The sequence below is a fragment of the Tympanuchus pallidicinctus genome, unplaced genomic scaffold (genome assembly GCF_026119805.1).
Source record: "Tympanuchus pallidicinctus isolate F22 unplaced genomic scaffold, pur_lepc_1.0 scaffold19, whole genome shotgun sequence".
Taxonomy (NCBI): Eukaryota; Metazoa; Chordata; class Aves; order Galliformes; family Phasianidae; genus Tympanuchus; species Tympanuchus pallidicinctus.
Window position 1 is genome coordinate 15885880 of NW_026294710.1, and position 21136 is coordinate 15907015.

The 21136-nt window shown below is 42.7% G+C and overlaps 1 protein-coding gene across 1 annotated transcript in view; it reads left to right on the top strand.

Moving 5' to 3' along the window:
* Positions 1-21136, top strand: part of EXOC4 (exocyst complex component 4) — a 399307-nt gene that overhangs the window by 314686 nt on the left and 63485 nt on the right. The window contains exons 12-13 of the mRNA XM_052680722.1: positions 14025-14161; positions 20363-20518. Of these exons, the coding sequence (XP_052536682.1) occupies positions 14025-14161; positions 20363-20518 (293 nt within the window). The remainder of the gene's footprint in view (positions 1-14024; positions 14162-20362; positions 20519-21136) is intronic.

Genomic DNA, 21136 nt, shown 5'->3' on the forward strand with positions numbered 1-21136 from the left:
ACTGAACTGCTGAGTAGTTCATTCAATTCATTTTGCTTCTTGCAGGGAGCTCAAAGGAGCAGAAATATTCATTACGTACTGTGGAAAATTGTGAACTACAGTGGAACACTTCTTTGCTTATCTGAGTTGTGTTTGTTTTTTTAGATTTAAACACAGGTTTCTAGAAAGATCATGATAAAATACCACAGCAGTGTAGCTGAGGTTTTGTCACCGTGTGTACTGTGGTTGCGAAAGGAAGAGGACAAAGGTGGAGGAAATAAGACTTCCCCTGACATGTGTAATTCAGGTTTTATCTGTTGGAGCATTTCTCAAAACACGATGTTTGACTTTACAGTGTGAGCAAGCAGTGAATCTGGTTCCTAGCACAAATATTTATTGCAGAGCTTGGCCCCCATCCAGACCTTGTTTTATGTTGGAAGGTGGTAAGTGGAGCCCTACCAAAGCTTTTCCCTTTTCCATCGCTCTCCGCGAGGAGAGAGTGGTGAGATTTTCTGTGGCTGTGGCTGTGCTCTGTCTAGATGAGATTCTCTGCGGGCATTTGAGTGATCCCATGTCTTCATGCTGTCTTACCCTGGTGCAGCCAACCTTTCATCCAGTCCAGCTCCCACTGAAGATGGTCAAGAAGGGGAAGTGCTCTGCAGACTCACAACATTTCCCCAATACCTTGCTGTTTCCTAGAAAGTATGGCATGTGTGTGTGTGACTGTCTCAGTTTCCATCCTGACATCAACGTTGAAAGCATCCTTTCAATGATTCCACTTGTGAACCTGTTGCCACTTGGAGTCTGAATTAAGAAAAGGTAAATAGCTGTATTCAAGCAGAAGGAAACAGTGTTTCAATGATTAAATTTTTCACCCTGCCCAAATTTTACACCAAGCCTCATTGCAGTCACTGCTTCTGTTTGCATGAATCAAAGGCTAACGTTGTCTTTTTTCCCATCTCTTGAGCAGAAAGGTTTGTCAGACCTGAATCACCAGGGTTTTTGTGTGGTCACTCACTTTTTAATGTGATTAATGTGATGTTAATACAAACTGTCAGATACTTTGAGCGATCTGCTCTCAATCTCCATGCGTGAGCAATTTCAAAATAATCCTTTGGAGACTTTCAGGGACAGAACTGTGATCTCCTTAGTCTTTGAGGTGTAGAACACGAGACTTAATTTATTGAATAAATCACAAGTGATGCTGTCAGGTGCAACATAAGAGTTTTCTTCTCTCCACGCTCTTCTGGCAGAATGCTGCATGCTTTATTTCCCCTTTTGGGCCCACACTGGACTGAAGGGCACCCAGGGCACCCGGAGGCACCCTTGAATGGTCAAATCAAACCTTGCTCGTGCTCCAAGAGTAAGATGCAGAAACATAAACAAGAAGAATAAATGAATGGATGAAGTTTTTGTACGGGAAGATAAAACTGATCCTGGTGTAGTTTCCAACTACTTAAGCTATTCACAAATGTTGAAGCTTTACAGAATCAAGATTTCACAAGGCTGAGGATATTTTGATTTTCTTTTCTGTGTATATATATAGGTGTGTGTGTTTCTACCTTGAATATAGTGCAACTCAATTCATAGCAGCTCTGCTTTTCAGTTGCTAAGTCGTACCTGGAATAGTTACTAAAATGTGCCTAAAATGGTAAGCATGGGAAGCTCTGCACTGAAGATGTCAGCTCCACTATGGTTATGTTTGGAGGTGTTTGGAAAGCATTCTTTTTGCTGATTTCTGATTTACTCATCCCATACCATCAATACATTTGGTTGAAATACAAAAAGGCAAAGGAAGTAAGGCCTGAAGAGTCCAGTGTCTCTCTTGGTCAAGACAGTCCATCGGTTAAACCACTGACCTGCACAGTGGGACATCCAAGTCTGAGTCCTTCTGCTGATTGAATGATATAGGAGAAACATTCTACTCCTTCCTCTTGGTTTCCTAACCAGGCAGAGATCGTTTTTGTATGTAAATGTGTTTCAGCACTGGTTAGTTCTAGAGGAGAGTATGGAAAAGGTTATGATTTCACCCACTCTAAGTGAGAAAAGTTAAAATTTGCCATGAAACCAAATTGTCGTCCTCCAGTCTTCTGTGACACTCTTTGTTTGAGTGCACTGGGGTATAAATTCCCCTTAGAAAGACCTTTTTTCTCCTCTTTAAAATGAAATTCAACTTTAGCAGAATCCAATAGCTCCAACTTGAAGGTAGCTCTCCTGGAGCCAGTGGCTGTTGATGCAGCCCATCAATCTCAGCTGTCAGTGGTAATGCCCAGGCCTGCATGCTCAGGCTACGTTGCACGAGGCAACAAGTTCTCCCTGAAACAAGCATAGTAAGGGTTTTAGCAAAAATGTAGCTGCTGAGCTGCAGAAATGCATCTCAAGTTCATTGGTGGTAGGTGGCCTGTGAGAGCATTTGGGAACATATTCAAAAATATGGAGTTCCCAATTATTATTCCCAGTTATCTTATTGATTGTCGTTGGTTAATGAAGAATAAGAGGCTCAGTGAACAGAAACATGAAATGCAGTGCTCTTAGGTGATGTTTGATCCATTTCCGGTACTCACCCTGTATCAGAAGATAGAAATCCTCTGGTGACATTGATTGTGATGCTCTGTGATGTAATTTAGCCCTACAAATGAGGCTTTTTGACATGTGTCCCAAAGTCTGACAATTGGTTGTGTAATTTTGGGGAAATGGTCTCTCAAGCTCATCCTTGGTTACCTGTCAAAGCCGATATTTGTGGTTTATATATTATTTGGCCTTTTTTTTTCTTACAGTCTTACGCTCCTTCTGTCTTCATTACTTTCATTTCTGAATTTATACCACATTTATGCTGTATCTGAATATGTCTTTGCATTGGTGTCCACGTGTGCAACATAAATCCAGAGGCACAGTATCTTCTTTTTGAGGCTCAGTCCTGTTCTATTCCCTTCTGTTCTTTTAGGTTGTTTTGCATCATGGTCTGCCTAGGAGCATCTCCCCTTTGCATTTGCTCTTCCTCTCCAGCAGTAAAGTTTTTTTTTTCACATAAAAGCTCTTTTAATCTTGAGACTCCCAGATTGAAGAGAATAGACGTCCAAGCAGATAGAGTATTCATAAAAATAATACAGATGGCTCTTATTCTCCAAACTGGGCTAACCATATGAAAACATTTATTTAAAAATGAGTTTTGCTCCGCTTCCAGAATTGATGCCCTATTTCTGAGTGTCATTAATTTGCTGGTCTGGGTTCAATTTGTGTCGCGTTGCAGGCTGCTAATGATGTTCTAGAACAGATATTACAAAGGAGAAGGAAGGAAGGCTGCCACTCAGTGCTTGGGAAATAAATCTCCACCTTGCCACGAGTTTACCTGTAATTGGAAGAGTTGTGCAATATACGAAGAGCCACTTCTGGGAATATTCAGGGTGGATGAAAATGTCAGGGACCGGCCTTTGAGCTCCTGCAGTACAATCTGTGCTCGAAATAACTGAATGTTATTCCTTTTCATTGCAGCCTTGCACAAATGTGTATTGATTAATAAAGGAAGGGCATGGTCTGTGCCTGGCACTTTTGAGTGATAAACAGTTACGCAGCAGTAAAGAGGGTATATTAAAGGGTAAGAGCTAATGACTTTCCTTATGTATGTAACGCATTAAAACCAGCATGAAGCTACAGCTATTTTATCATGCTGCTAATGTCCCTGACAACATTCACTTGGTGGGAGTGAATGAACAGAAATCCATTTAGAGAAGTAAATTAAAATACCTTAAAAAATGTCTTTAATAATAGCTACAGAACTCAGCGGGATCAGAGAAGTGAGAGATACAAAAGACCTATTAAGTTATCCAGTCCATCTCCCTGCCAAGCCAGCAGTTTTCCTTATTATGCAATTACTCCTGTAGCATTTGGTGAAGATTTAAATGTCTCAAGTGCCAGTGCCACTGATGGGAGAGCGATCTAAAAGCTGGGAGATGGACTTTCACAAACTTTCCCCTCTGTGCAACCTTGTATTTCCTTCTCCTCTCAGTTTCTGTGCTGCACCAGTTGATGTGTGGTGGGAATAAATGGAAGGAAATCTTTATCCAAACGCTAACTTTAATATCTCCTGCTCGTAGCAATGCTGTGATACCAAACTGGTTGGTGTTGGAGATGCATGCTTGTCTGAAGTCTATGGAAAGACTACAGCACTCTGATTTTTGGTGGCTGAGGAGCTCAGTACCTTCTGCCAAAGGTCCATCTCCAGCAGAATGGACCTGCTGAATTTTGTTGCCATGCTGCCAAGCACCTGCGCATTGGCTAAGAGTTAATGTGCCATGAATCTGTGTTTTATGGTGAATTTCAGAGATCTGAATGATTATAGTCCCATTTTTGTGGACAGATTTGCATTACCAGTACTGGAGAAGAAAACATCACTGCTCTTGGATGCTTGTTTCAGAGCTTCTGGACTGTCAGGGTGGTTTTGTTCTCTTGTTAAACAGGAGAACACGGCCATCTTTTCCCATGGAATTTATTTGAGCTCAAAATCAGACTAAATGTATTCTGTGTAATCAGCCACAGAATTCACCCAGAAATTTCTACTCCATAACTCCTGTTTGGAGTAGCTTATCTTATAGAAAAGCTCCTATGCTTTATTTAGAGACTTTCAGAGATGAAGAATCCAGCACACACGGTTGCTGTTTAAGTGGTTAATTACCTACAATGTTAAAAAGGAGTAGCTCGCTTCAGATCCTATCCTGCTGGATCTCATTATGGCTTTTTATACTGATTTAAAGGGCTTAAATAAAATAAACAAGGAGCTCAAAAAATATCCTGATGTCACAGCCAGAAAGGAGGTCAAAAAAGGCCCTTTGTCTTCTTTCTGTGCAAAGGTCTGAACAGAAATGTCATGATAAACAAGTCTTGGGCTTTGCAGAGTATGCATGTCAGTGTGCACTGGTCAGTAATTAGTGGGAAGAAGAGCTGAATTATAACCCAGCTGTTAATTCCATGTCCTGCAAGGTGTAAGAGTACAGACAGGCTGGTGCTGGCTGAGCCTGACCTGTGATGCTGTAAGGACTGACAACAAAAATGGGGGAAATCTTTCCAAGGCAGCATCTCCTTGCAATCTGGAGCAAAGGTTTGATATTGGGGAAAAAATATACTCAGAAAGAGTGATGAGGCATTGGAACAGGCTGCCCAAGGAGCTGGTGGAGTCACCATCCCTGGAGGTGTTCAAGAGAAGGACAGATGTGCTTGGGGACATGGCCTGTTGGGCGCAGTGGGGATGGGATGGGCTGATGACTGGGTGATCATGGTGGTCTTTTCCAACCTGAGTGATTCTTTTGATTCTGTGAGTGAGCATAGTGCTACGTGTCAACAACTGGATTCGATGATCTTCGTGGTCTTTTCTGACTTCATGATTCGCTGAAAAGCCTGTCTTAAATTTGGACAAACTATTATTAAAAAAAAGTCTCATCCAGAAATACTCACAATCTCTGTGCTTCCTCTTCCAGTTTTCTCTAGCTTTGTGATGTGATCTCAGGTAGCACAGAAATGGCACGTGTGCTTTCAGAGTGCAAAGGCTTTTGTTGAAATTGCAGTGTCTGAATTTCATTTCCCTTTTCTTAAACTGATGTAGAGCATAGTTTGGAAGTATTCCTGGCAGGTTCCTCTTATGGTGCTTCAAATGGTTATGATTGATTTGGTATTTGGAGCACTTTAGCAGGGTTGGCTGCAGTTTTTGTTAGCCTTGTGTACAATAGAGACTCGTATGTTTAAATACTGTACTTGGGATCCCTCAGAATCCCATTGCCTCCCATGAGGTGACAAAAATCACCTGCAGAGAAACAGGCAGAGCTATCATTTTAAAAACATCCCCCAGAATTAGGAGCATTTGGAAGCAAAGTTATTGTAGGATGTAGTATAACCATAGTAACAAGCAGGATTCTGAAGAACTGATACTGGAATAATGAATTTTGCTGAAAAAAGAAAAGAAAAAAAAAATATATATATATATATATATATATATACTGTATGAGAAAAGCAAGCTATCAGATTTTGAGACTGTAAAAGAGTTCTGCATTTAAACATGTATTTGAATTGATACATACTAAAAACTCCTGCCCTTTGTAAAGCCTGGATGTGCCTCAGAAGAAAACAAATTGAAAAGCCCCCTTATCGCTCAGTGTGAAATAACCACTAATCAGTAAAACAGGCAATTTGGACTGTCATCTTCCCTCTGATAGCTAAAAACATATATATGTTGGTTCAGGGTTTTGGTGTTATTTCTTTTTCCTGTTTTAGTGAAGGCGTTACTGTATAGAAGTAGGGGTACAGGCTGTCTTTCTGGGTGCTTGGGGAGCACCCTGCTCTCTTGCCTTGTCCATACCTGGTTCCCCTGCCCACAGGAGCTTATCTGGGTTCATTTTCAGGCATGAGTAGGCTTAAGCAAGCAACCTGTGGCAGTATTCACAGCAAGCTGGGTTCCCAGCTCAGCTTTTAGTGGTTTCCATCTCTTCACTCCACCTACATCACCTAATCATCCAACATCAGCATCATCTAATGAGGTGAGAGAATAGTTATGTCATTGGCCTTGCAGGATGTTTTTTCAACTGCCAGAATTTAGAGAAAAGAAGTGAATGCATTTGTGTTCGTACCTCCATCCATTTTCTCTCCATCGCCATTCGTTGTGCTGCCCAGGTATTTCAGCAGCTCCCTTCCTTTCCTATCCACACCAGTAAAGCACAGCACATGCTGGGAGATTGCCTCAGAGCTCCGTTTCACACGCCTGCTGGGTAATAAAGCGTTATGAATTGACAGCAGGGTAACTAAATTGCAACTGGCAGCGTAACACTGCGGAGCATCACGGGTCACAGCCTGGAGGAGATGGAATTGCAGGTGGGGGACGTTGGCTGGGAGGCAGCTCAGGCAGGAGGTTTCCATTTCAGAGCTGTTTGCCTTGGGTGAATGTGGAGAAGCTCTCACGGCTGCTGAAATCCCGTCAGTCTCTATAAATGTCACAATAAAATTTATAGCAGCAATAGGAGTTGGAATAATATTAATAATCATTAATGCCATAATAAAATTAATCCAAGATCCTAAGCCCTGCATGTCAGGTGGAATCATAGAATCTTTAAAGTTGGAAAAAAACTCCCAGATCATCCAGTCCAAGCCCAGCTCAGCCCCACCATGCCCACTGACCACATCCCTCCGTGCTACATCTCCATGTTTCTTGAACATCTCCAGGGATGGCGACAGTTTGGCCTCAATGTCTGTGAGGGGCCCAAAACTGAACACAATACTCGAGTTACAGCCTCACCAGAGCTGAGCACAGGGAGAAGATCACTTCTCTGCTTCTGTTGACTGCACAGTTTCTGATACAAGCCAGGATGCTGTTGGCTTTCTTGGCCACCTGGGTGAACTGCTGTCTCATGTTCAGCTGAGCATCGACCAACACCCACAGATCCTTTTCCTTCACACAGCTTTCCAGCCACTCTGCCCCAAGCCTGTAGATCTGTACAGGGTTGTTGTGACCCACAACACCCCCAGTTGGTCTTGTTGAACCTCATCCCCTCAGCCTCAACTCATCAGTCCAACCTGTCCAGGTCCTTCTGTAGGGCCTTCCTACCCTCAGACATGTCGACATTTCCCCCAGACTTGGTGTCAGTTGAGAGTGCATTCAATCCCCTGCAGATCTCCAAACCCACCTGGATGTGGGGCACAGCTCCATTGGCCTTGTTGGAGCAGTGGAGGAACAGATGGTGCTTCCGACCCCAACAGTTCTATGATCCTGTGATATATGAGCATAGTGGTGGTGAACCAGGCTTCAAAACTTGTCGTCCACTTTGCTATCCTGTGTTTTTTTTCTATGCTAAGGGAAATACAGGGCGGCTTATGACTCCAAGCTTCAAGCCTGGAAGCAGATCACATGAAGCAGAAAGACAGCAGAAAAAAATCAGTCCATGTACCAGGTGCCTTAATCCAATGGAAGGCATCTCCACAGTGTGAGGCTGAAACTAGATGATTTTTAAGGGTCCCTTCCAAACCAAACTATGATTTTGTGTCAGGCCTTTGTAAGATAAGATGCTGGGCCACATGAGGAAGCCATAGGGACCTGTAGGGGAGTTTGTTACCACAGTGGGTGATTACACTGCACACAGCACCCAAGACAGGTGAGAGTAGCTTTGAGCAGAACAAATCTGTACGGATGATGGATTCCTGCTGGGACAGGCATAGGTTTCCTCCCTCAATGTGTTGATTTATATATTTTTGGCTCATTCTTGATGAGTAGTGCCCCAGCGTGGGTCATTGGAGCCCCCTGCTGAACATACCTTCTCAGTGCCGGGAAGGAAAGATGAATAACGATTGGAAAAAAGGAATTAAAAGTCCTCGGGGGGCAGCAAAGAAGCTGTAATTAAAAAAAAAAAAAAAAAAAGAAATTGCAGAAGTAAATGTTTCATGTCAAGGTGTCAGTGTGAGGTTTAACCACCAGTGTGCTTTGGAAGTGGTCCCAAACCCAGAACTGTGGATCAGCACTGAGGTTTGCAAAGATTTTGTCCCTCCAGTTCTGCCTTTAATTACAGCTGTGCTCTGTGTAGCAGCTTTTAAATTGTGGGGTGTCAGCTACACTCCAGCTCAAAAATTAGATTAGGCTTTATTTATTTTCTCCTTTGAGACAGCCACATCCTGCACTCATCTGGTGCCTTCCTCTGCCAAGACATCTCAAGGAGATTTAAGTGATGGGCAATAATAAACTAATAATCGACAACCTCTACAGCGCCAAGGTCTCTTCCTCCATCTGCTGCCTTTTCAAGAGCCCATCATATGCTCAAGACATCCCTGCACAGGGAAATTCCCATCCTCACCATTCTTTCCCCAAGACAATGAAGAGTTTGCAAGTGAATGGGCCTGGAAGAAGCTGTGATTTATGCAAAAAAAAAATCATTCAGGGTGGAGATTTTTTCTTGTAATCTGTTGCTCCTTGGTGGGAAGTCAGAGGAAACAGAGCAACAGATTGAAAGCTGGAGGCTTGTGCGGGTTTGACCTGTTGCCTCTAACTTTATCTGTGTGTTGGCAGCTCACTGGTCTCTGCTTTATTGTGCCATGCACCTTTGCATTTGCTCTGGGGACCATTGGAAACACCATTTACATCATTGTACATTGAGTGATCTCTTTCTGTAGGACAGACATGTCCAACCCAAAGCCCCATGGGAAGCATGCAGCCCAGCCCAGCACACATGGCAGCATTTCCCCAGCACACCCCAGTCGTGTGGCTCTACCAGACTTCTATAAGCCCTCTCTTTCCAGAGGGAAACATCCCTCACTTCACAGTCTCACCTTATTCATGTATTCCTATCATCGCCTTTTGGCAGCACACACATTTGTGAACAAAGGTTTTCAAGGATGAAGCACAGGAAGAGTATTTTTCATCAAAAATCTCTGATGAACACCTTGAGAGCTCACAGATGCATCCATCATGCCAACGCAGCAGTTTCACAAAAGCAAGGTCAAACATCCCACTAGTTTTATGGTTTTGTTGCCCTCTTTTTCACATATTTTAATAGAAAGCGTTAGAAATTAGCATGTTTTGTTACTTACATACGTACGTTATATATTTTATGAGGGCTGCTCCACGAATAGTGCTTCCTATTGCACAATGTTGGCCCACAGCATCAAAGGTAGATGATGGTGGTATGGCAGTAGAGGTTCAACCTTCCCACCAATATTCCCTTACACTTTGTTGCCATATGACAGATGGCAGCAGACAGAATGGCATCTTACATGGAAATGTGTATGGAGCAAAGGAGTGTTACTGAATTCCTCCATGCAGAAAAAATTTCACCCATTGCTACTCATTGCTGCTTGCTGAATGTTTGTGGAGACCAAACAGTGGATGTGAGCGCAGAGAGATGCTGAGGGGTGCATTTCAACAATGGTGACTGTGACATTGGGTCCCCTCTGCTGGTGCAGATTCGTATGAGCGTGGCATGCAGGCTGGTGAAAATGCATAGCTGATAGTGGTGACTATGTGGAAAAAAAGAGTGTTTTTTGTAGCCAAGAATTTGCACTATTCAACTGTGTTGTTGTGCTCTTTGTTGTCATTTCCGTGGAAATAATTGGGGGGCATTACTTTCAGAGCAGCCTTCCTAGATGCAGCCCTAGACAGTTCCTCTGCACTCAATGCAACCCAGGCAAGCCAAAAGATTTTAGATCCACAGGGTGGAGGAATTTGGACACTTTAAGCCTTAGATGGGATGCACATGTCAAAAGTGAGGAAGAGTTTCAGCAGTGAGCAACCTTGGCTTGGGGAATTAAGGATTTTCAAGAGGAGGAGGTTGTGAGTACAGAAAAGGAAATCCCATCATGTGGTTTTTGTTGTTGTTGTTGTTTTCCTGCCCCATCTGTCAAATGGGGGTTAATTCCTCTGGGGCTGCTTATTCTTCTCCATCATTTTGGGCTGACGAAAGCACTACGGTCAGCACGTAAATTATACATGCCCGGGAGCTGCTTTACATTATCTGAAGCTTCAGTCCGACTGAGAATAAGGGCTGTATCAAGGAGCAGTGATAAATGTTTGCAAAATACATGAAAGATAAAACCCACGGTGTCAATAACGACTGGCGCTATTCTGTTTCATCATCTCGCATTGGCAGTAGCTAACGGACGGGAGGCCGTACGAAGGAATCTCTTTTTATTTTCAGTAGCCATGAGACCCTTTTAAAACCTTCACCCCGATGTGCTGTAAGAGTAATGAATCGTCCCCTCGGCGTGATGTTAGGATTCAGCAGCACGCAGTGTTTTCAGGTGCGAGGCGATGGATATTGTTCTGCGGACGAGGTTCCTTGTTAGCGTGGGTTTTTTTAAAAGGGTTCATTGAAGTGCCTTGCCATAAAATTATGCTTTGATCATATCCATTTGCTGTTAATGAATCCAGATGGGTGAGCAGCAACCGGATTGTAACTCTCTGATAATACATGCGCTGCCTTTCATTTTCTCACACGGAGTTTTGGAAGATCCTGTGCTGGCCCAGCTAACGAATCCAGCTGTATTAACATGGCCTAATGCATCCTCATACATAGCATCCCCAGAGACACATGCAGATGTGTCAGGATTGCTTTGGAAAAGGTTAGAATGGTTCAGAAAAATAGCCATTACATATCTGGTGCTGTCTTCTTTCATATGGTAATTCTCTTTTCTGTCTTCTTTTTTTCTTTTTTTTTTTTTTCTTTTTTTTTTTTTCAAAGTCATACAACTAGCTTAATATTCTCATTAAATCAAAAGACCTTATTCTAAAATCAAGATACTGTCAGGAACTCAGCTCTGGTCTTAATGTTGTTGTAGACAGGAGGAAATGGGAGAAACGACAAAGAAACCAGCAATGCCCTCCTTTTTAGCATCCAGTATTTGTTTTTTTAAGTTGTTGTTTTCTCAAATACTGAGTTACACAATGAAATATTGATGTGGCAGATTGAAACCAGTTCTCATATAATCATAGAATGACCTGGGTTGAAAAGGACCACAATGATCACGTAGTTTCAAACCCCCCTGCTGTGTGCAGGGTCACCAACCACCAGACCAGACTGCCCAGAGCCACATCCAGCCTGGCCTTGAATTCATCTGGGAATGGGGCATCCACAACCTCCTTGGGCAACCTGTTCCAGTGTGTCACCACCCTCTGAGTGAAAAACCTCCTCCTGATATCTAACCTAAACCTCCCCTGTCTCAGTTTAAAACCATTCCCCCTTGTCCTATCGCTGTCCACCCTTGTAGACAGACATACTCCTGTTTATATGCTACCTTCAAATACTGGAACCTCTTAGCATAGTTGCATGTCCAAGGCATGAAGTTCTCTGCTATATGAGGACATATGGAAGGACAGAGTCTTCACATTGTAGACTTAAGAGATATCAGTGAATATCATGGGTCTGGAAATCCCACTCATGTCTCACAGTGAACTATCACTGGACAATGAAAAGTGTGGTTATCCATGCAAAGAGGCAAGTCACTGCTTTTCTTTCTCTTATATAAGCTAGTAAGTCTGGTACTCTTTTTTCCCCATGTATATATGTTAACTTTAATGCTTCACTGTTAGAACCAACCCCAAAAGAAAACAGCTGGATTTGGACTGAGACGACAAGGCAAATTCTTTATTTTCCATGTGCGCAGTCATAGATATTCTTCTGAATCCCATCAGCAGGTTGGGAGATCACCTTGTCCTCTGCTTAGAGCCAAACATTGGCCTTTGTGGCACATTTTAGCCATTTTGGTGCAAAGTGAGGCACCTTTGCTCAACCCCTTTCCATTACTTTTGGGCTGGCTTAGTTCTGAAGCTGAGGGTTGAGGGACAGCAGCTCGTTTATCAGGTCAAATGCAATGTAGGCAACTGCTTGTAGTAACAGGAGCAGCAGCATCAACTAGAACATCTTGATAGGACATGGGATAATGGCTCTAAGTTGCAGCCTGGTCTGGTGGTTGGCGATCCTGCACATAGCAGGGAGTTGGAACTAGATGATCATTGTGGTCCTTTTCAACCCAGGCCATTCCATGATTCTATGATTGTATGAAAAAATTCTTCTCAAAAGGAGTGATGAGGCATTGGAACAGACTGTCCAGGGAGGTGGTGGAGCAGTCATCCCTGGAAGTGTTCAAGAAACATGGAGAGGTGGCACTTAGGGACCAGGTCTAGTGTGCATGGTGGGGACGGCTTGATGGTTGGACTAGATGGTGTTAATGGTCTTTTCCAGCCTTAATGATTTTATAATCTTAAAGATCACCTAGTTCCAACTAACTGTTGTTAACAGGGTTGCTACCCACCAGATCAGGCTGCCCAGGGCCCCATCCAGCCTGGCCTTGAACACCTCTAGGGATGGGGCAGCTACAGCTTCTCTGGACAACCTGTCTCAGTGCCTCCGAGTAAGGAATTTCTTCCTAACATCTAACTTAAATGTCCCCCTTCTTGTAGTTTAAAGCCATCTCCCTTTAACCCATCCCTGTTAGTCTGTATAAAGAGTCAATTTTCTTCCTGCTTATGTTTTCTGGAAGTCCCTGGAGTCAAGAATCACAGAATCATGTGTTTGAAGAGACCTTAAATATCATTGAGCTCCAAGCCAGCATGTCCCCAGTGTAACTGGAGTCCAACATTTCTCAAATGAAACACAACTCCCAGTGCCTCAGTCTCCTTCTTTGCCTTTGTGCTTAGCTCAGGAGGAGCCCTTCATTCTGCCGAGACTAATATTAATTCAATTTGTATCAGCTTGGGACTTTGATAACCTTCTTTCTGTATTGTTTATAGCAACAGAATTAAATACAGCAGGCAAGTCACCTTGGGGTGCCTCAGAAATCCCAAAATTCTTGTAGGGCTCTATAAATCTTGGATGTTATCAGATGCACAGTACCTCCTTCCTCCTGCAGGCTGTCTCAACTCGCTCATCTGTAGACTGTGAAACAGTGTTTTTGATTTTCAGATTTGCCCTGTACTTCCTGTGTATTAAAATTGTTTGTAGTAACAAAAGGATTGCAAGGTGCTGCTTAACCCTCAGCAGAATGCTTGTCCCCAACACATGTAGTTTGTACAGATGTGAGCAGTGGGTGTAGGGTAGTGAAGCACTGGCACAGGTTGCCCGGAGAGGTGTTGGATGTGCCATCCCTGGAAACACTCAAGGTCAGACTGGATGGTGCTCTGAGTGACCTGATGGAGCTGTAGGTGTCACTGTTCAGTGCATGGGAGTTGAACTAGATGACCTTTGAGGGTCCCTTCCAACTCAAACGTTTCTATGATCAAACATCTGAATGTTGAGGTTTCATCTCGTGAACAACAAACCCATTCAGCTTTGTTGGTCCTGGGCCAGAATTTTCCCATCCTGATATTCAAGCCCTTTAGCCATCCCTCTTCCTCTCTCACATGGTTTCTGCTTTTTCTTCTTTTGTTCTGTTTTATGTCACTTGGTGGCATGGACTCTTCCAGCATCTGCTGATTGTCAGAGAGGATCAGCTGTATGGTTGCATCTGTCACATTAATTAGGAAAACATGAGAAGGCTGATATTAAGATATATTGGCTATTCGTGTTTCTATTTTCTTTCTTTTCCAGAGCACAGTAATTGTGGAGAAGACTGTTCAAGACCTGATGAACCTGATGCATGACTTGAGTGCCTATTCGGATCAGTTCCTCAACATGGTGTGTGTGAAACTCCAGGAGTACAAGGACACCTGCACCCTTGCCTACAGGTATGAACAGGATCAGAAACCCATGAATGCTGGAGATACTTCTCATTGTCTTTTGCTTCATGACACGAGTAGGAAGGAATTACTTCTAGAAATCTGAAATAGTGATCGTTGCTATATGCAGAGTTTTGGCTTTCCAATGACTTTGTACACATTACCCTATGGTTTAAGCTTTTTAAGTGATAGAATTGCCAAAATTAGAAAAGATCTTTAATATCTGTCAGTTCAACCATCCGCCTACTTCCAATATTTCCCCACTAACCCAGGTCCCTTAGTGCAACATCTAAACGTTTCTTCAACATTTCCAGGGACAGTGTCTTAACCACCTCCCTGGGCAGCCCATTCCAGTGCCTGGTAGCTGATAGAAGAGCTTAGAAACAGCATGACTTTGTTCTTAATCAGGTAAAAGTTGGCCTCAAGTTGGAGATGGAGAGCATAAAGCATTGTCTCTAATATAAATGGATGTATAGTGGGCTCACAGTTAGACCTGACAATCTTGGAGGCCTTTTCCAAACTTTATCATTCTGTGATTCTCTAAAGCTATTGCTTGGTTGTGAAACAAGTCAAATCTTTCCATTTGAACCATTCCATTCTTTGTTCCCCCAATTTTTTTTTTTAAAAAGAACAGCTGTATTTTAGTTATATAGAGATTTGAGTATTCAGATATCATGCCAGTGTAGAAATTCATAACCACAACACTCCATATAAATATGCACGTGCTGGGATTTGTGGCACTTGCCCAAAACCTTCACATAAATTTACTCTTTTAAGGGGCTGTTATATACTCTGTTCTGTGCTGTTCATCATTGTTCTGGGGGGAGGAAGATCTGTCTCTAACTGCTTTCCAAACCATGGTGTGGAAGTTAGACTCAGTGAGATCCCACTGGGCTCAGGGTTGGGACGCAGAGTTTGAGTCCTTTGGGTACTTTATCATAGATTTCCTTGGTAACCATCAATAAGTAACATATTCTATGTACATCTCAGCTGCCCATCTGTAAAATGGTTCTCCCTGGAGAGAGGGGCCAGGAGCATGCCCCACGCCGCGGGGATAAATACTGGCATTGAAAGACACTAAAGATGCTGCGGCAATGTGGGCTATAATAGCTGCTATACATAATCTCCTTTAATAGCTAATTGAGGCTGGCGATAGCAGGGGAAGCTGAAAAAGCCCCTTGTGTTTTCTGACCAAAAGCATTAAGAAATTATTTCCTATTGCCTGATTTCATTCAGAAGAAGCTTCATCTGGCAAGCGGCTGCGTATGGGCTCATTATTATTATTAATAGCACCAACAATAGCAGTGAGAACATATGGGGGCTAAACGGCGTCCGAGCGCGCGTGTAAATTGGTAGCTATGCTTGTGCCATTGTCCAAAATGCTCATATTTTATATGAAACTTCATTGACTGGAGCCAGACAATAGATGTAATTTCTTTGGCTTGAACTTAAAGGTCCTTCCTTCCTTCCTTTCCTGATACCATTCCTGGCTTTGGCACCTGCTGAGGCGTAATTAGGACAGCCCTCATTTGGCAATATCCTGATTACAGCAGGAGGAAAAACAGGAAATGTTCTAGTTTTGCTGCTAGCAAATGACTGACTGAAATAGAAATCTATATACATTTCAAATGATTCAGAGGAATACAGCAGCTATCCCTGTGAGCAGTTCAATGCATGGGGTCGGCATGCCCTCTGCAGGGACATTGCATCTCTACGGCTCAGCATTGACCGTGGTTTTCCTTCAGGGTTTCAGAAGGATGAATCTTCACAATGATAGAGTTAGAATTCTGCTTAAAATCAGAATCAGCCCTTCAGAGCTGTATCCTAATGCAAGGCTATTGGAGGAAGGGAGTGTGCATCTGTTCTTGAGATGTCAAAATAATTAGAATTTGGGAAGGCAGAGAGATGGTTTACGTAAGATGTACACGTGGCATTTGTTCCCTTCCCATGTGCATGTGTTTTCTGAAGGGGAATAGGAAGAAACATGGAAGAAATGTATTCAAATACAGGCTCTTCAGAGGAAGATGCTTTCATTTGGAGTCTTCGCAGTACAGAGATCTCCGTCAGGACGTCAGCATGAAAAATGCCAAGCTGAGATGTTTCAAGTTTGATTTCCACTTGGCTCTGATTTTCTAGCAAATACAAAAACTAACAGGGATGATTGTGAATGGATTGGTCCTTTATATAAGCAGCAACTACAGATTTTCTTGCTTTAATTGATGTCAAATTTTGGAAGTGTATTGAATCCAAACTAAATGAGATGTCTTCTGTTTGTGAGAAGTTCGACACAGACTGTTTACAAACGTTGAGTTCTGTTTTTCACCCCATCTCCATCTTTTTTCACCCCATTTCCATTGTATTTACTTGTGCTTTTTTCAACCTGTTGGAAGAATCTGAGTTCAGTCACACAAATGACTCTCCAGTCTGTGAAAAGAGATGGACATTTCCAAAGAGGCATTCGTCCCAAAACATGGCTGTATTGTCTGGAGGTGCCCAGTTCTCAGCATCAGCTATAAAGGAAGCTTATGGTGATCAGCCTCCTGGTTGAACTACCTGTTGTGTTTGTTAGGTGGGGTAAAGCTGGTTGTAGCCCTCTGCAAACAATATCAGCAAACCCAAATAAAACTAAGCCCCTCCTTTTATAGGTAAGGAAATGAGAAGATGAATCTGAGGGATGGGAAGTCAAAATAGGATTTCTCAAGTCCCCAAGAAGTGCTTTTACCACTCAGTTCAGTACACTTTACTGACATCTTCCCCTTCTTGCATTCAGTTTTTTTTATCTGTAAGTTGTCTTTGAATCTAAAAACTTTTCAGGCAGGTTCTGTGTCCCTCAGGCCAGCAGGTGCCTGGCATGTGCTGAACATACTTCTTTTAAACTCGTAGCAATTCGAGCAGAGATCAACGTGGCAACATCCGCATGGCCATGGGAAGAGAAAAAAATCATTCCCAAATACTACTGACACAACTCAACAGAGCCCAGTTAGCCTCTGTGGTGCACAGATGTTTACCTAATGAAAATCTTTGATCCCCAGCTGTGTCCAGAGATGTTCTCCATCACTCTGCTCCCAGCCTGGGGATACCCTGATGCCAACCTGGGACCACGACCACCAGCAGATGTTTTCTGGCTAAAACTCACTGAGCTGTGGAAAAGTAAACCCTCTTGCACATGTGCTGTCACCTGTGCAAGACTTACACCTATTCCCTGTGCACTCCTGAGAGCTGGGTACAAACAGATGGCATTTTTCTGGGCCCATTGAGCTGTGAATTAATTAGTTGATTATGGCTCTGGTGGTGGCAAGTAACCCTATTACAGCAGCAGGAATAATTGCACAGGACTTTGGAAGAATAGGGGTGTTTGGAAGGAAGCACTCTGCACTAAAACATGTCATCCTGTCTTGTGATAATTTACTCGAGGACTTAAATTAGATTGACATTGATAAGAAGGTATGGAGGCTGACTGAGATGTTAAAAAGAAAAAGAAAGGAAAAAGGTGTCTTTAATTGATGGGGAAAGCTGGGCTTCCAACAGAGATCAGGGCACGTTCCACCTTATTTAACACCTTCCATAATGAAGAGGTGGTTACATAAAACCAGCCTGTTAATAAAAATTAGGAGGTGTTGCAACCATGGGAAAGAGTAAGGAAATAATTCAAAGGGATTCGTGTAGTGGTGGCAGTGTCCCAGCATTGAGGCATCCTACTGGTTGCAATGGAGAAATCTACCAAGGATTCCAATGGCTCGCGGTGCCACGGAGTAAAATATCAGCAAAAGTTAAGAAAAAAACAGATCTGTGTGGGTTAGGTTGTTGGAAAAAGCTAACCCTAAAAAAGCAAGGAGACCTATCGCAGTTTGGAACTCGCTATAGCAGCCAGATGGACATCCTTCTCTTTTCCCTTGACATCCACTTCAAAAAGCAATAGCGTTTTTGGACAGCAGATAATAAGGATCATAAAACACAGAGGGATCTCTGTCCTCTGTCTGACTCCATAGAAGACTCCCTGATGGCTTTCAATTGTATACATCTAAGGGGCTATGATAATGCTGTAAATAACTGAGCACTCAGGCTGTGTACAGAGTCAACTGTAAGGGAAAATATCAGGGAGCAGTGAGATGAAACTGAGCAAAGTAAAACATAAGCACAGTACTAGGATTCTTTTCTTTGTCCAAGAGTTCAATTTGTTCATCTGTGAAATAGACTCCCGAGGGAAGGAGTCTATTACTTTAGTCATTTAAATCTGGAAAGGAGAAAGCGATGGCTGATGTGTTCCATGGAACAGTTGTCCTGCCTTGGCAAAGAAATGGCCAAATATCATCAAATCCAGTTTTTCTAGCTTGGATGTCAGAGATTCTAGTGGAGTGTTTTTTTCCCAATGTGTTGAGCAGTGCTTTTTTTCATAAACAGAAAAATACCAAGTACCTAAACAGCAGCAGAAGGCCAAATTGATATTTTCAAGCTGAGGTCTTCTGTAGCTGAAAATAGAATTCATTCCTCTTTTTTTTTCTTTTTTCTTTTTTTTTTTTTGTCTGTGGTAAATTGAACATGAAATTTAAAGATAAGGAATATTTGTATGTAAGTGCATGTGACAAATTCATTCTCACAAATCATGTGTACTTACCAAGCAGAGGTTGTTTCCTTGGTGGTAGGTGAAAGGAGCAATTGGTTGCTGGTGGAAAAAGAAGTAATCTGCTCTCTTTCAAGATAAATCAGTGTTGGTTCCTACCTCAGTGCCATTTTCACTCTTTTTCAAATTGCATAAGCCTGTTCATTGGCAAAGCCTAATTAATGTGAGACTGGTTAACTCACAGAACCCCTTAGAAACCTGGAGGATCCTTGTTTGTGATCCTGCATAACCCTTCCAAAATCACCACTGGAATGGTAGTGCCCGATGCAGCATTCCAAATGACATCCTGAAGTGTGCAGCCCAGTGAATGTCACTGTGAGGTCCAGATTCAGCTGGCATGGGTTGAGCCAGCACCCATCTGTCCATAGTGCAGCACCCAGCAACTCCAGTTCTCAGCTGGCAGACCCTGCATTGAATCCCTGCATCTTTTTCATGTACACCAGAAAGAGGGCAGTATCACCATGTTCTTGCTTTGAGTGGTGTGGATGGATGACATCTCTTCTTCTTGAGCTGAGAATGTAGTCCAACTTGTTACTATGCAAAGACCTCCTAAAAGAACCTTTTGGAATTTTGCCAGTGAAGGAAATTGGTGATAGGATGTAGAAGGAAACATCAGTACCCCTCATTCCCCCTTGTTTTTTTCTAAGAAGGTAAAAAATATCTCCCAGATCTTAGTAATCTGATGAACAACTCAACAGTGGGAGAGGACTTTCAGCTCACTGGTGTGCTAGTAGATCATAGAATCATTTAGGTTGGAAAAGACAACTAAAGTCAGCTAGTCCAACTGTTGACTCATCACTACCATGCCCACTAAATCATGACCCTCAGTGCCACAGAAATAGCAAGTAAGCATGGAAGAGCACTATACTGTGATCTCAAGCAATCGCAGCACACAAATAAGACAGCTAATTGACTCCTCCAGGTACAGAATCCCTTTTATCTCTTGCAATTGACAGTGAGGATTTCTGATTAAACAGGGAAAGTCTTCATAACCAGAATACACTGTGATCTTTATTCAATTTCACACATATATACAATTCAGCTGCATACTGTGTTATTAGTTGTTTTGGATGTCTGGAGGAAAGATTCAGGCCCCTCCATTTCCTTTCATTGCTTCAGACCTGCTCCCCATGTAGGGCCAGCTGGTGTGCAGTGAACTGATGCCTCCCACCCAGGTCTTCCTGGGCAGGTTTCCACATGGCACTCACAGCACAATCACCAGCCAATGGTGGCCTCAGTTGAGATGGTAGAGAGCAAATGAGCTGTAGAGAAACTGCCTTCTCGTTCTCTTAGTACAGAATGACCTCCTCCACTTGTGTAAAATGATAAGTTGAATGATTTCAAGGGTGGGAGAATATGGCCAGAGGGCTCTATCAACATATATCTTAAGTCATGAGGAATTTATATCACATTTACTGGTGTTCTTATGCCTTCCCCACAGGTTCTTTGTTGAACTCTTCTTTGGACCCACACATTAATACTCTGTTTTGCAGATCAGTACGTGGTAAAGATTTTAATTAAAATGTGTGGAATCCTGTAAAAAGTTGAATTTACTTTGCAGTAATGTGATTGTTGCTGGTTTCCCACAGGAGCATCGTGCAGTCAGATGAAAAGCTGGTGATCAGTGCATCCTGGGCTAAGGATGATGATATCAGCAGGCTCCTGAAATCTCTGCCCAACTGGAGCAACATGGCTCAGCCCAAGCAACTGAGACCCAAGAGAGAGGAGGAGGAAGATTTTATAAGGTAAAATATTTTGTAGCTGAAATTGCAAAAGGTTTTAAAATAGAAGTAAAAACAGCTGGAAGCAAAGTAATTACAGTGCTGTGTCTCCAGGTATGAGGAGAGTTTCGGGAGTGATCTTTCCTTGAGTGGAATAATAAAACACGAGTTCATATGTCCTTATACGAAGGCACCATCTTTGTTGAACTGAGAAATTCTGTGCGTTACCTGGGTTCAAACAACACTCAGGTATAGGGTTGCATTTTGGGATGGTCCTGTGTGTAGCCAGGAGTTGGAGTCAGTGATCCTTATGTGCCCCTTACAACTCAGGATACCCTATGATTCCATGATTCCATATCATTCTGAAGCTCTTTATCCTTTAAGAACAAGAAGAAAGTGGAGCTCCTCAGATGCAGCAAGAAAGAGAGGGAGACCACAAGTCAGTAAGGAGACTTCAGTAGCACCCACCAGCCTATTCCTGCTCTCTCTCTGTTGTTCATCCACAGGTATTTGGATGTAAAACAAATCAGGAAAGTGGCACAAAGGAAGAAGAGGAAGGGTTGTTTTAATTCATAGAATAGAACAGAATCATAATATTATTCAAGATAGAAAGGACCTTCAAGATCATTGAATCCAACCATC